Source organism: Podarcis cretensis (assembly GCF_951804945.1).
Source record: "Podarcis cretensis genome assembly, chromosome: 10".
Taxonomy (NCBI): Eukaryota; Metazoa; Chordata; class Lepidosauria; order Squamata; family Lacertidae; genus Podarcis; species Podarcis cretensis.
Genome location: NC_137179.1, coordinates 71568149 through 71581531, shown reverse-complemented (window position 1 = coordinate 71581531; position 13383 = coordinate 71568149). Strand labels below are relative to the sequence as shown.

General features: G+C 40.0%; 1 protein-coding gene across 3 annotated transcripts in view; it reads right to left on the bottom strand.

Annotated features, from left to right (window-relative positions):
- Positions 1 to 13383, bottom strand: part of RELN (reelin) — a 326208-nt gene that overhangs the window by 91101 nt on the left and 221724 nt on the right. For all 3 annotated transcript variants that reach the window (XM_079993517.1, XM_079993518.1, XM_079993519.1), the window contains 5 exons: positions 12771 to 12883; positions 6341 to 6478; positions 5473 to 5659; positions 1333 to 1538; positions 427 to 598 (listed from right to left, as the gene is read on the bottom strand). In XM_079993517.1, coding sequence (XP_079849643.1) covers positions 427 to 598; positions 1333 to 1538; positions 5473 to 5659; positions 6341 to 6478; positions 12771 to 12883 — 816 coding nt within the window. The remainder of the gene's footprint in view (positions 1 to 426; positions 599 to 1332; positions 1539 to 5472; positions 5660 to 6340; positions 6479 to 12770; positions 12884 to 13383) is intronic.

Sequence of the window (13383 nt, the reverse complement as noted above, 5' to 3'; positions counted from 1 at the left end):
TGTAGTGTTTAATATCAACCCCACAAAGTACATTGAGCCATGGTACAGGGCAAATGGAAACCTGACAGGGGCTTACCAGTTTAAAATTGCCATGTAGGACTCTATGTAAGCACTAACAATTAGGTGCCTTGGCTGAAAAATGGGCTAAATTTTTTAAAAATAAAAATAGCATGTCACACATACAACTGCATGTATTATTTCCTCTAGAAAGCATTTGTGAGTTTGCATATCTGGCCACAAATACTTTCCCCTCTGATGGAAATCAAATTTGATAGAAGCAGGTATAAGGAGTGCCTAGCACACATGTTGTACAACGTCTGCATTGGAAACAGAGCTTGGAGTATTACCATGGCATCTCTAGTTGCAACCACACAACGTGAATTTTCATTTGACCCAGGAACTTAATTAGTTGCACTCGTGGATTACCTGAGGTAAAGTGGGGTTAACGACAGGGATGATCTGCTTCAGTTTTTCTGACAGAATTATGATGTCATCAATAGCCCACTGGTCATATCCTTCCCCTGAAAACACTGGCTGCCACCAGCGAAATCTAGTGCAGGGGGTCTTCGCAGCAGCAGGAAGCTCAAGGTAGACAAATCTAGATGCAAAGATTTCCAACACGTTTAAAAGGTTACATACCAGGGAGCTTGCACACATAGAATACCTGTGTGCTTGGATTATTTCACAATATGTGTGTGTGTGTGTGTTTCATGACACATTTCTCTGACTGACACGCTGTTTGCTGCTTACAAATGTCATGTCACTTGAGTGAAAATGAACAGATAAATGATATGAGAGCTCAGATTGCTTAGTTGTGGCTTAAAGGTAAAGCTAAAGGGACCCCTGACCATTAGGTCCAGTCGTGGCCGACTCTGGGGTTGCGGCGCTCACCTTGCTTTATTGGCCGAGGGAGCCAGCGTACAGCTTCCGGGTCATGTGGCCAGCATGACTAAGCTGCTCCTGGTGAACCAGAGCAGCGCACGGAAACACCGTTTACCTTCCCACCGGAGTGGTACCTATTTATCTACTTGCACTTTGACATGCTTTCAAACTGCTAGGTTGGCAGGAGCAGGGACTGAGCAACGGGAGCTCACCCCGTCACGGGGATTCAAACCGCAGACCTTTTGATAGGCAAGTCCTAGGCTCTGTGGTTTAACCCACAGCGAGTTGTGGCTTAGAATGCTTCTAATTCAGCAGTCTATCCAAAACAGAGTTCCACACTATCCCTTGAGTTTATCTTTTATTGTTAGTGATAAGAGTATGGATAGCAATGCTGTTCACTATACACAGAAACAGGCTTTTAAAATGTCCCATCATGGTCTGAACTGATACCTGGACTTGCTGAAGTCAGAGAAGTACATTTCTGCCAGCAGATGCCAGTTGATGCCTCCATTGTTGCTGTATTGCAACAGGATACCTTCTTCTCTGCTGTCTGGCTTGTTGCAGGAAGGGCTCTCTCCACCTATCTGGATGTAAAACTGGACAAAGTCTACCCACGCGGTGTCCAAATCCAAGCTGACCAGTTGCCTCTTTCCAGCCTACAGTACGCAAGGGACAAAGGAGGGGGACGATGACACAAAACAAAGCTATTGAGATAGCTAATATTTGTAGTAAAAAACAATGACCGGGACACTTATTCTATATTTACTTCAAATGTATGGGATATTAAGTGGATATTGTGAATCCGAGATTATCAAAGAACTGTGTTGTCATGGCATCCACAAACTGAGGGTGCCAGTACGTACTTCAGATGGTAAAGCCTCAGTAAATGGACCAATCCGATATTATTGGTAGGGATATAGACTGTGCAGATATGAAACAAAGGGGAGGACAATAGCAGGTGCAATCTGTGGTAAGTTCTTTTAAAAGAAGCACACAATGTGAAAGAGCCATTGTCTGTCAAAGTAGGCAATATTGGGTTGGATGAAGAAGAGAAGAAGAAGAGTTTGGATTTGATATCCCGCTTTATCACTACCCGAAGGAGTCTCAAAGCGGCTAACATTCTCCTTTCCCTTCCTCCCCCACAACAAACACTCTGTGAGGTGAGTGGGGCTGAGAGACTTCAGAGAAGTGTGACTGGCCCAAGGTCACCCAGCAGCTGCATGTGGAGGAGCGGAGACGCGAACCCGGTTCCCCAGATTACGAGACTACCGCTCTTAACCACTACACCACACTGGCTCTCATTTGTTCATCCAAATAGCCTGGATGAACAAATAGCCTGACAGATTAGGAACTTACACACAGAAATACGTCTAGGAGTATACAGAAATACGTCTAGGAGTATACAGTCAGGGATATTTCTCCTAGCTTGAATACAAAGGCCTATTTCAAAACCAAAAATCCTGAGCTCAGTATACAAAAGCCATTTGGTTAGGTCAAAACATGTTTGTCATTTTGATGATGGCCTTCCCATGACAGCTTTCAGAAGTTATCCTAAGAATCCTCCAAGGTCTGCTGACAGACATCTGACAAGATCTATGTGGGCACTGAGTGACTAGAATTTATCACTTGGATTTAAACTGCCTGATACAGTTAAAATAATAAAAAAGCCAGCAGAAATACAAATTATGTTCCTTTCAGGGGACAAGAAGGTATATTTGACCTCGATCTGCCTGCCAAGAGCAAGGATTCATATTTAAAGTTATCATTCAGACAATTACCTGTATTTTTCGCTCTATAACACGCACCCGACCATAACACGCACATAGTTTTTAGAGGAGGAAAATCTGTAGGCATGCCACCCGTAGGCATTTCCTCCATAACACGCAGACATTTCCCCTTACTTTCTAGGAGGAAAAAAGTGAGTGTTATGGTGCAAAAAATACGGTAATTCAATACCTGCATTGGTTTTTGAATGGTGGAGCATCTTTGGATCCCCAAAGTCAGAGCTTGAATCACCATATGAATATTTGGTCATAGAGAAGCAAAATTTGAACAATTTTTCCCCAGCTCAATTTTTTGGTGGAGAAGTGAGAATAATTTGGAGGGGTTTTTTTTGGTAGGGCAGTTACATTTTAGGCTGCTGCTAGTTTGTCGGCTGCAGCATCCTGTCAACACCATATAACATGTCTGTTGAGGGAGCCGCACTGGCTGCTGTTTTGCTACCAGGCAGAGTTAAAGGTTTTGCTTTTAGCATTTAAAGTCCTAAACCACTTGGGACCAAGTTACCAATGAGATGGAAGCGTCCCATAGAGCCCTGCACGGCAACCATCCCCCTCAGATGGGGTACTGCTGGAAACTATCATATTCCCCTAAGGGGCACTAAGTTTATAACCAGAAACTGGGCTGTTAGTGTTGAAGCTCTAGTCCCTTGGAATCAATTTCCAGCTGAAATTAGACAGGTGCCTAACGTCATGACCTTTAGGTGTCTACTGAAGACATTTTTTGTTTAAGAAGGGTTTCCCTGAGGTGACCCAGTGATTTATGGAATATCCACTGTATATTTGCAGGAATGATTTTTAGAAGTTGTATTTTGTGTGTGCATTTTATCTCATTTCTACCTTGTTGTACACCTCTTTGGTGGCTTCAGGCTGTGAAGCAGTTTATAAATGGGTAAAATAAATAAACAAATGTAGAATGCGTAAGCTTCCAGCGGCTGGGGTCCATTTGGGGATGATCTGATTTCCCGAGGAAAGCACAGAGGACTCCATCTCTCACGTGAAGAGCATATACAATGCCAGAAAGAACAGCTGTCTGTGTCATACTTCTAACACGAGAACCACTCCATCAATGGGATGAGACAGTACATAATTAAAGTTAATTAAAAAAAGGTCTCCAGTTACAGAAATCACAAAGGAAATGAGAAGGAGGGCTAATTAAAAGGAACAACATTCTTAAAATATGATTACAGACAATTAAAACAGAGTATAAGGTAAAATCCAGAGTGGATGTTCTGTTTGCACAATGGCTTTTGATCCAGCAGAGGAACCCAATAAAATAAGAGAATGTGCAATTCAAATTGATTCTTCTTTACTGAAACAGGCCCCTGTGTCACCCCTGTTCCAGAGGATTGGGGGAATCTCCATAACAGCATGGACTCCATAACAGCATGTGCTGGGGACTGGGGGCGGGGGGAGAGAATCAGCAAAATCGCCTTTCCTTCTCTTATATATGCAGCTTCCAACACTGGATCAAAAGCCTTTTCCCTAGTAGAACAACATCATTGCATTTCACTCATAAAACAAACATAAGCTGGGTACAAAACCAAATTTGTTAATAATAATTGAAATTAAAGCATGCATTTCCTATATCAGCAAAAATTCAAATAAACTAACCTTTTTTTTTAACAATTCAAAGGCAACACACAAATAAAGACTTTATTTAAAATAGCACTTGTATCAACCTGGGGCTAGTGACGCTAAATGCACATCTGTAACTGAGGAAAGCTTGCAGAAAATATTGAAACACATAGAAAGGCAATTTAGATTATAGCATGTTTATTCCAATTTTACAGACTGAGAAATGTAAATACTGTAGTCCACAAGTCACGTGCAGTTTCAATGCTGGAGGCACACAAACCATGGTTCATATCTTAACCAGGCTTTGTTTTTTTTTTGTTTTTAATAATATTTATTAAAAATTTTCCAGAATAAAAAGGAAAGATAGCAAGAAAGAAAGAAAAAACAGATATGATTTACACTTGGTTTCAGTGGCATCTTTCCCGGACTTCCCCCCCCCCTCCCCCTCTTGTATTCCATTTCCCTTAAATTGATTCCACAGATTCTTACCCCAAATTTTAAAACCTTATTTGTAATTTTAAATAACCCATTTATTCCAAATTAATTTATCTTATTTATCTTAATGAACCATTTCTCCTTATATTTTATATAATTCCCTAAGATCAACCCCATTTCCCTTCCACGAATTCCCCTATTTTCAAACAACAGACATGAAAAAAGAAAAGAAAGAAATAATATATAATTTTACAGCCTTTGGATTCCAAATCTCTCCCCCCCCCCATTCCCCGGTTCCAATCTCCAAAGTTCATCCATTGTCTATTGCCAGCCTGGTGTCATATCTTAACCAGGCTTTGGAAGGGTGGGAGAGCTGAACTGGGACACAGGGACCAAACTTCTACGCTTCAGCCTCAAATGGTGGTGTCACTCCATTCTAGCTATACCTTCCTTTGCTTGCCAATGCTGAAATTGGGGCAGCATCTCCACAACACCCTGCTAGATGGTCACCCAGACACATCCAATCCAACCCTATGTGTCTGTGAGATTTGGTCCACAGATAATAAACAAAGACCCAGCTTATGCTTTAAATATCAGGAGATCCTGGGTCTGCATTCCTGTTGTTGTTGTTTTTAAGTAAAAACATTGGTGGGCCACAGGGATTTTAGGTTTTATTTTAAAAATAAATCTAAACTCACATTTCATCTTGTATCACAGTGCTGACTTCCTTACTAGTTACATCAGATATAATTAAGTACGTATAAATGTGTATTAAGGTGTATGTAAGGTGTATGTATACCTTGTTGAAATAGAGAGAGGATCCAGATGAGATGACTCCACAGCCTTCCTCTGGTTTTACAATCTCTCCACCAATCACTTCCTGCCATCCTGATTCTAAACTGTTTGGATTCTCAAAATCAGACATTATTGTTGAAGGGAGATTATTTGCAGGGTGGCATTCAGCGCCTTGATATCCAGAATCACATCTGTAGAGAGGGGCAAACATATATTGCTTGAAAAAATAAGTGTCCAAACAACCTTGCCCTATGTATGTGAACAGAGAGCTTGATAATATTTAGACAGATGGACAGTTCTTTTTCCACATGAAGAAAGCAGATCGTGAAGATTCCTGTCCTATAGCCCTGTCTTCCTCACTAGATGTATTCCATCCAGTGCACTGCAATGCACAGGCAACTCACGGCAATTTAGGGTCTTCCTATGCCCCCAGACACTGGATCTGCTGGCTTTTGGAATAAATAACTGCAAGGCCCATGGACTGCAAGAAGATCAAACGCATCCATTCTTAAGGAAATTAGCCCTGAGTGCTCACTGGAAGGACAGATCGTGAAGCTGAGGCTCCAATACTTTGGCCACCTCATGAGAAGAGAAGACTCCCTGGAAAAGACCCTGATGTTGGGAAAGATGGAGGGCACAAGGAGAAGGGGATGACAGAGAACGAGATGGTTGGGCAGTGTTCTCGAAGCTACCAGCATGAGTTTGACTAAACTGCGGGAGGCAGTGGAAGACAGAAGTGCCTGGCGTGCTCTGGTCCATGGGGTCACGAAGAGTCGGACACGACTAAACAACTAAACAACAACAACAACAACAACAACAACTGCAAGGCCATGAACCGCAACTCATACACTACAAGAGCAAACATGCAGTACCTGCAAACACCATGGTCACACCAGCCATGCCCATTGCACATGTTTGGGCATTGCTGCCCAATGTATATGTTGTCTAAAGCCCATTCATCTTGCGCTGTGTAGTAGCACTGACTCCAACGAAAACGTGTAGCACTGGACCTAAAAGATAAAATATATATAAATGTGTGTACCATTAATATAACCCACAGTATATAAGCCCATTTCTCATAAGCAGATTTGAGATTTTATTTCGATCAAGTGGCATATAAATTCTGTTAAATAAATAACCATAGCATATTGTATAAGAGTTTGCAAATTAAAGGATGACATTTCAAATGAAAAATATATAAGCTGGTTTTCAGAAAATAGTGCCGTCAATGGAATCCTGGACACTGGAAAGAAAATTGGTACTCACAGACTTTTTCTAAAGTGGAATGATTTGATACATACCGTACATAGAACAAAATTTAGCAACACTTCAATTGAGAAGTGATGCCAGAATGTTCAATACCCCTAAATGTGTCTCAGAAACTAACTAATTTACTTACTTTATTTATTTTGACAAAGTGGACGGTCCATCTACCTACCTACCTACCTACCTATCTGTATCTTCCATTGAAAAATATTGTTGAGGACTATAAGTAGTAACATATAATTAAGATTTAAAAATTATTGAATTGAAATAAATACAATAAAAACCTGTACCCATCCAACCAATGAAATCTTTTCTCCTATCCTTTCCTATATAGTTTTGCAGTTTCATACTACGTAATGGAAATTTGGACTGATCCTGGTCTTGTGGTGAGTGAGTCAAGATTTGTTTTAGTCAGTGACTAGGACTAGTTCCAGAAACAGAGATCTGAATGGAGTCCATACTGAAAAATGACCTTCTTCAGGTTGCAATCCATTTACAGTAGAATATTATATATTATATACAACATAATCATCTTGCATACCCTATGCTGAGCAGTGGAAGGGGCTTTTAAAGGGTTAAGGATAACTAATCCATGTGAACAAGCTTGAATACATACACTACAAAATCCAGTCTCCCATTATTCCACCTACATTTATAAGTGAAACTAAATTACAATAAACTTTTCACCCTGAATGGCAATTTTCAGGTCCATCCTGAATTGATGCTTTTCAAAGAAAATGTTTGACATGTCCTTACACATACAGAGTTTATGTGCATGGGCGCTTTTCTAGCTTTAATGATGTTCCCTTGGCAGAGGATGCATTTACAGGATAGCTCATAATGGCTATGGATGACTCATTCTAGCCTATCAAATCTGTTACTCATCTCTTAAGGACTCCCTAATGACACAGAGGCACAACTGATAATAAATGTCCACAGTGAGCCCTTTATTGTTTATCCTGTCAATGATCTGAAGATAATGGGTCATTGATTCCTGTCCTAGAAGTCCTTTACTGTCTTAGAATTGTGTTTCCAGAAGTCACTGCGGTACACCAAGGAGAGAGAGAGATCACTAAGCAAGCCTCATAAACATCAATGAAGTCAGAAGAGACTAACCACAAGCTGTAACATCCCAAACCCAATGAGGAACATGAAAGAATGTTTGCTTGCTTGTCAAGTCCTAGTGTTTGTTTTTTCTCTTTCATATCTAAGACGAGTGCTCTATGATTTTAAGTTTTGGGACTGGTGTTACATTTTGGCATTTCCTCATTTATTTATTTTTAATAATAGTGACAAAAATGATGCCTTTAAAACAAATTAATGGTATTTTTGATCTTGTATTAAAGTTGCCCCTGTGAGCTTCTGCTGAGGCAAAAACGTTTAGCTGTTGTTTCATACTGTTTAAATTGTTCAGTATTCCTGGGAGTTTTATGATCGGCTAATTGTTTTACTATTTTTGATATGCTGTGAACTGCCTAGAACAGAGCTTCTCAAACTTTCCACCTCCAAGACCCACTTGAGACAGCTGAAGGTTACTGAGGGCACAGGTGGCAGATGCTTATAAAGAATGTAAGTGAGTACTCTAGTTAAAAACAAAAACACAAACCACTCCTCAAGATCTGATATCATAGAACCTGAGGGATCATAGAATCGTGGAATCGTGGAAGGGACCACGAGGGTTATCTAGTCCAAAACCCGGCCATGCAGGATTTTTTAGTCCAACATGGGGCTCAAACCTACATCCCTGAGATTAAGCACTCAGTACAATACAAATTTGACACTAGATGGCAGCAGCGAGCTATGGCAAATTCAATATATTTTTCAAAACTTTTTTTTAAAAAAAAGCATTTTCACAGTGCTTTTGGTATGTGTGTAGATTCCACCTAAGAGTCTCATGCTCTACCAACTGAGGGAGGAGTTTTGAGAATCCTTATGAAAATGATCAGGTAGTTTTGGGTAATAAAATAAGTTGCACAGTTAGGTAGCAATCCTGTACACAAATGCCTGGTATTAAGTCCCATTAAACTCAGTGGGGCTTACTTCTCTGTACATTAGGGTGTCCATAAACCCTACTTTACAAAGGACAGTTCTCTGTTTGAAAGAGTCCTTTATTTGAAGGGCAGTCAGATCCAAGTCGTGCATAAAGATAAAAACAGGAGAGCAAGGGGAAAGGAGATCTAAGAGGGAGGAGCAGGGACCTTCTAGCTGCCCATCAAGAGCAGCCATATTGGTCCACCTGGTCACAGGCTTTCCCGCTATGCATTGTATTTCCATTTAAATTTGTGTCATTATTTCTAAATTTCCATTTATGCTTCTATATGAGCACATGCAAATGTTATGCAAATGTGTGCCTTCTTTCGTCCCCTTTTTTGGTGAGGTCTTTCCTCTTTTGGTGATGAGCAAGCATCCACCCTACTGTATATTGTCTAGGATTGCATTGCTGGATTCTTATAGGTGAAAAGAACATTTTGAAAAACACAGCAAGGTTTAAGCCCCACTCCTTGAAATAACAATAAAAATATTCCTCCTCCTTCAAAATCTGCCTCCTCTTTACATTTTGAAAGCTACACTTTACCTCCAGGTGACAGCAGCATACGAGGATTACTGTATTTAGCACAGCAATTAACAATTTTAAAACTGCTTGGCCATATTAATTAAGAAACTAAAAATGAAAGGGTGAATGTCAGCTGCATTCTCAGTGATAACAATTGGTTGCTTGGGCAATTACCACTTGGCAACTTCATAGAACAAGACTGTATGGCAATATGAGTTTTGTTACAGTGCTCAATCTGCCATTTACTAATGTTTAAAACTATGTTATGCTTTGCACTGTAATCATGTCCCCCTGTGCCCCCTGTCCTTTCGCTTCCTCACTTCTTTTCATATCAAATCAACTCTGTGTCAGATTTAAGCTTTCATTATATATCTATAGCTACAAAGTCTTAAAGGAAATTACCCTAATTTTGAAATACAACAAATAGCGTTCCTTTCAGGTAAACCACAAAGTATGTTTTCTTATACTGGATTTAACATAATATAATGCTGGTACTTTTCAACTATTAGGAGAGACTAAGGACCCAGGGCTGATGAAATTATATTTGCTACCTTCAGAGTTACTGTTAATTACATTTACCCAATTATCCTGCAACTCAGCCATTAGGTGTTGATTTGTTTATGAAGGCAGCAACTGGCAGCTGTTTGTATCTCATTAAGCCTGTTCTTATGTAAATGCCTTCCATAAAAGTGAAATTAATTTTCATCAGTGTTAGAAACGTATAATTCATGTACAATACAGTCCAAAGAGCAGGTGCATCCAGCCGATATTTTCAACACAAGTAACCCGTGCCTCATATTTTCCATCCCAGCAGATCCTGAGTTACACGAGGAGCCTCTAAAACCTTGTGTGTTCAGATGCGCTACATTTACAGGTGCATATGTTCCTGAAAAAACAACAGGGCGTTCAAGACAGCTTATGGCAAGGAAAGTCATTGCCTGCTTAAATTACAGTGGTGCCCCGCAAGACGAATGCCTCGCAAGACGAAAAACCTGCTAGACAAAAGGGTTTTCCGTTTTTCGAGGCGCTTCGCAAGACGAATTTCCCTATGGGCTTGCTTTGCAAGACGAAAACGTTTTTGCCGCTTTGCCGCTAATAGCCGCTTTGCCACTAATAGCGCTAATCCGCTAAGCCGCTAATAGGGTTGCTTCGCAAGATGAAAAAACCGCAAGACAAAGAGACTCGTGGAACGGATTCTTTTCGTCTTGCGAGGCATGTACTTTGATTTGTGGTTGAGAAAGAGGAAGCATCCAGACCTCTAGGAAAGCACACACATGATTTGAACATCGGATCTCCTTGACCCTGCAAGATCTTTCATTCAAATAAATGCAGGATCCAGACCCTCCAAGTGTCCCTATTTTCCAGGGACAGTCCTGGATTTACAGAAGCTGTCCCAGTTTCTGATTTGATCCTGGAATGTCCAACATTTCCCTATTTTCATTGAAGAAATGTGGATGTGGAGTTAACTAATCCTCCAGCCATTTGAAAGCAGCCCTGTATAGGGAAGTTTTCATATATGTTGGAATCCACCCAGAGGGGCTAGGCCAGGGCAACCCAGTCAGATGGGCAGGGTATAAATAGTAAAAAAAATATTCATAATATTATTATGGAATAGAACATCCCTATTTTCATTGGAGAAATGTTGGAGGGTGTGTAGGAGGTCCCTGGTTCATTTGTTTAGTTCTCCCAACAGTGAAAAGAACGTAGAAGAAATATGGGACTACTGCATGAATTAAATGTCCACTCCCAGTCTCTCTCTGGCGAAGACGGTGAAATTAAATCAGACCCTGAGAGGTTTCAGACCAGTTGTTTATTTCCTAAAAATACATGATCATTTTTAACAATGGGTACACATTATAATATAATGTCATCACTTGGAAAGAAAAAATAATTGATGAGGTAAGTAACAGAAAAGAGGTACATCCAAGTCATTTGTTATACAGAGAAATGGCCAAATGCAGGGAAATGAAACTAAGTTATCGATCTTGGCCTGATTTCCAATTGCTGTGAGGCACTGGGTTTGAAGATAACCAAAGAGTAATGCTAATTTATTCATTTCATTCTCAATAGAAGGAAGCCATAAAGGGTTTATAATACTGAAACCTATCTAGTTTTTTTTAAAAAATGTCAGTGTTATTGTGATTACAAGACCAAAGAAAAAGTAGAGGAATCTTCTGATTGTTTGTTTTGGAAATGAATAAATGGAATGGCTATAAGATATTTATAGAAACTGGTGATTAATAAATGTATTTGCATTGCTTTGGTCATGGAAATTGCTAATAAAAACCTTATGATTGTTACTAATTCAGAGCATAATAGGGGGAAAGCTAAGCTTTACTGGCTCCCTTTGATTTCAATAATAGAGCTCAGTGTGTGCTTAAATATTTCCACCTGATACCAAGAAGATTTTGTAGTGCTTACATCCAAATGAATTGTTTTTTCAAGGAATCGCATTGCTAGAAACGAAAAGTATGATGCTTATCCTGAAATGACATTTGGGCCTATGCAGCATTAATTTCCTATCCCCCCTCTCATCAATTCATTGTAACTGGGTTACAATATAATAATAATAATAATAATAATAATAATAATAATAATAATAATAATAATCTGGCTGGGTTTCCTCAGCCACTCTGGGCGGCTTTCAACAGAACATTAAAAACTTCCCTAAACAGGGCTGCTTTCAGATGTCTTCTAAAAGTCGGATAGTTGTTTATTTCCTTGACATCTGACAGGAGGGTGTTCCACAGAGCAGGCGCCACCACCAAGAAGGCCCTCTGCCTGGTTCCCTGTAACCTCACTTCTTGCAGTGAGGGAACTGGATCTCAGTGTCCGGGCTGAATGATAGGGGTGGAGACGCTCCTTCAGGTATACTGGGCTGAGGCCATTTAAAATATCACTACATGATTATCAATAAACCAAAACCCATTCAATCATTAAAACCATTTAAAACAATAATTAGCAGCAATTATTAATGGATATCAACATTTCAACACAACTGTTTCATGCTTCTAAATTCCCTGAGCAACAGGAAGTTGCAGAGATCTTACTCCGTTTGTCAATTTATTTTATTAAAAAAAAAAAATCTGACCACTCCCACCAGCCCTCTACTGTGATTTTGTGATGCCAAAAGCCTATTGTGACTCCCTACCTAAGACATCCAAAAGGTGCCCTTTAAAAACCCATGAATTTGGCCAAACTCATGCTGACATGTCTAAAAAAAAGTTAGTTGCCCTTGTCTTGCAGGATCAAGGTGGGTGTTTCTGATGAGAGCGTATTGTAGACTTATGTCTTTTGTAATAAACAACTTATTTGAAAAACATTAAATAAATATAAATAAAATAAAAAAGGAAGCTTCCAATAACAGAACAGCATGACTGATATAACTCTATAAATGTAATTGGGCCTCAAGGTAATTTGGAGAACCCTCGTATTTGCATGAAAGACAGCAGGATGTGTTCATTAGGAAAAGCAGATATTACCATGTTTTCTGAGGTAAAAGTACTGTGATTCTCCTCCACTTTGTATATTCACTGGAATGGTAGATGCTTGCTGGTGTAAACTCCTGGCAGCTAGGCATACTTGGAAGACATTCCTTAAGGCAGAAAGGGGCGGAGGACAGGACACACAAGAATATCAGGATTAACGTGAAGACATTAAAATTAACTTTTTTTAAAAAAAAAGGTGTGAAGGTTATTTAACCAATAACATTCACTACAAGGGAGGGGAACATCAGACTTCCCTCTTTGGTCCTTGGGATGCTACAGAGGCCACACGCCATCCTCAGAGACATCCTTTCCCCGCAGGGCTCCCCCCTCATGGGCCTTGCTTCCCTTTCTGCTTTTGCTTGGCTGAATTGTCTGCTTGAATTTTAATAATGATTTATTCCTTGGCTTGACGAAGGCTTGGGAGGAGTTTGAGAGTGTATAAAAGCTAGCCTCGTTTTGCCTCTGAGCCCACCTACTGCTAGTTTGTGCCCCCTGGAAAGTTACCCTGAAGTGAATGCATTCCTCAGGCTGAAATGGGTTCCCAATCCTGCGCTACAATATTTCTGTCATGAATAAAATACCTCACAAGGCATCAAAACAGTATCCT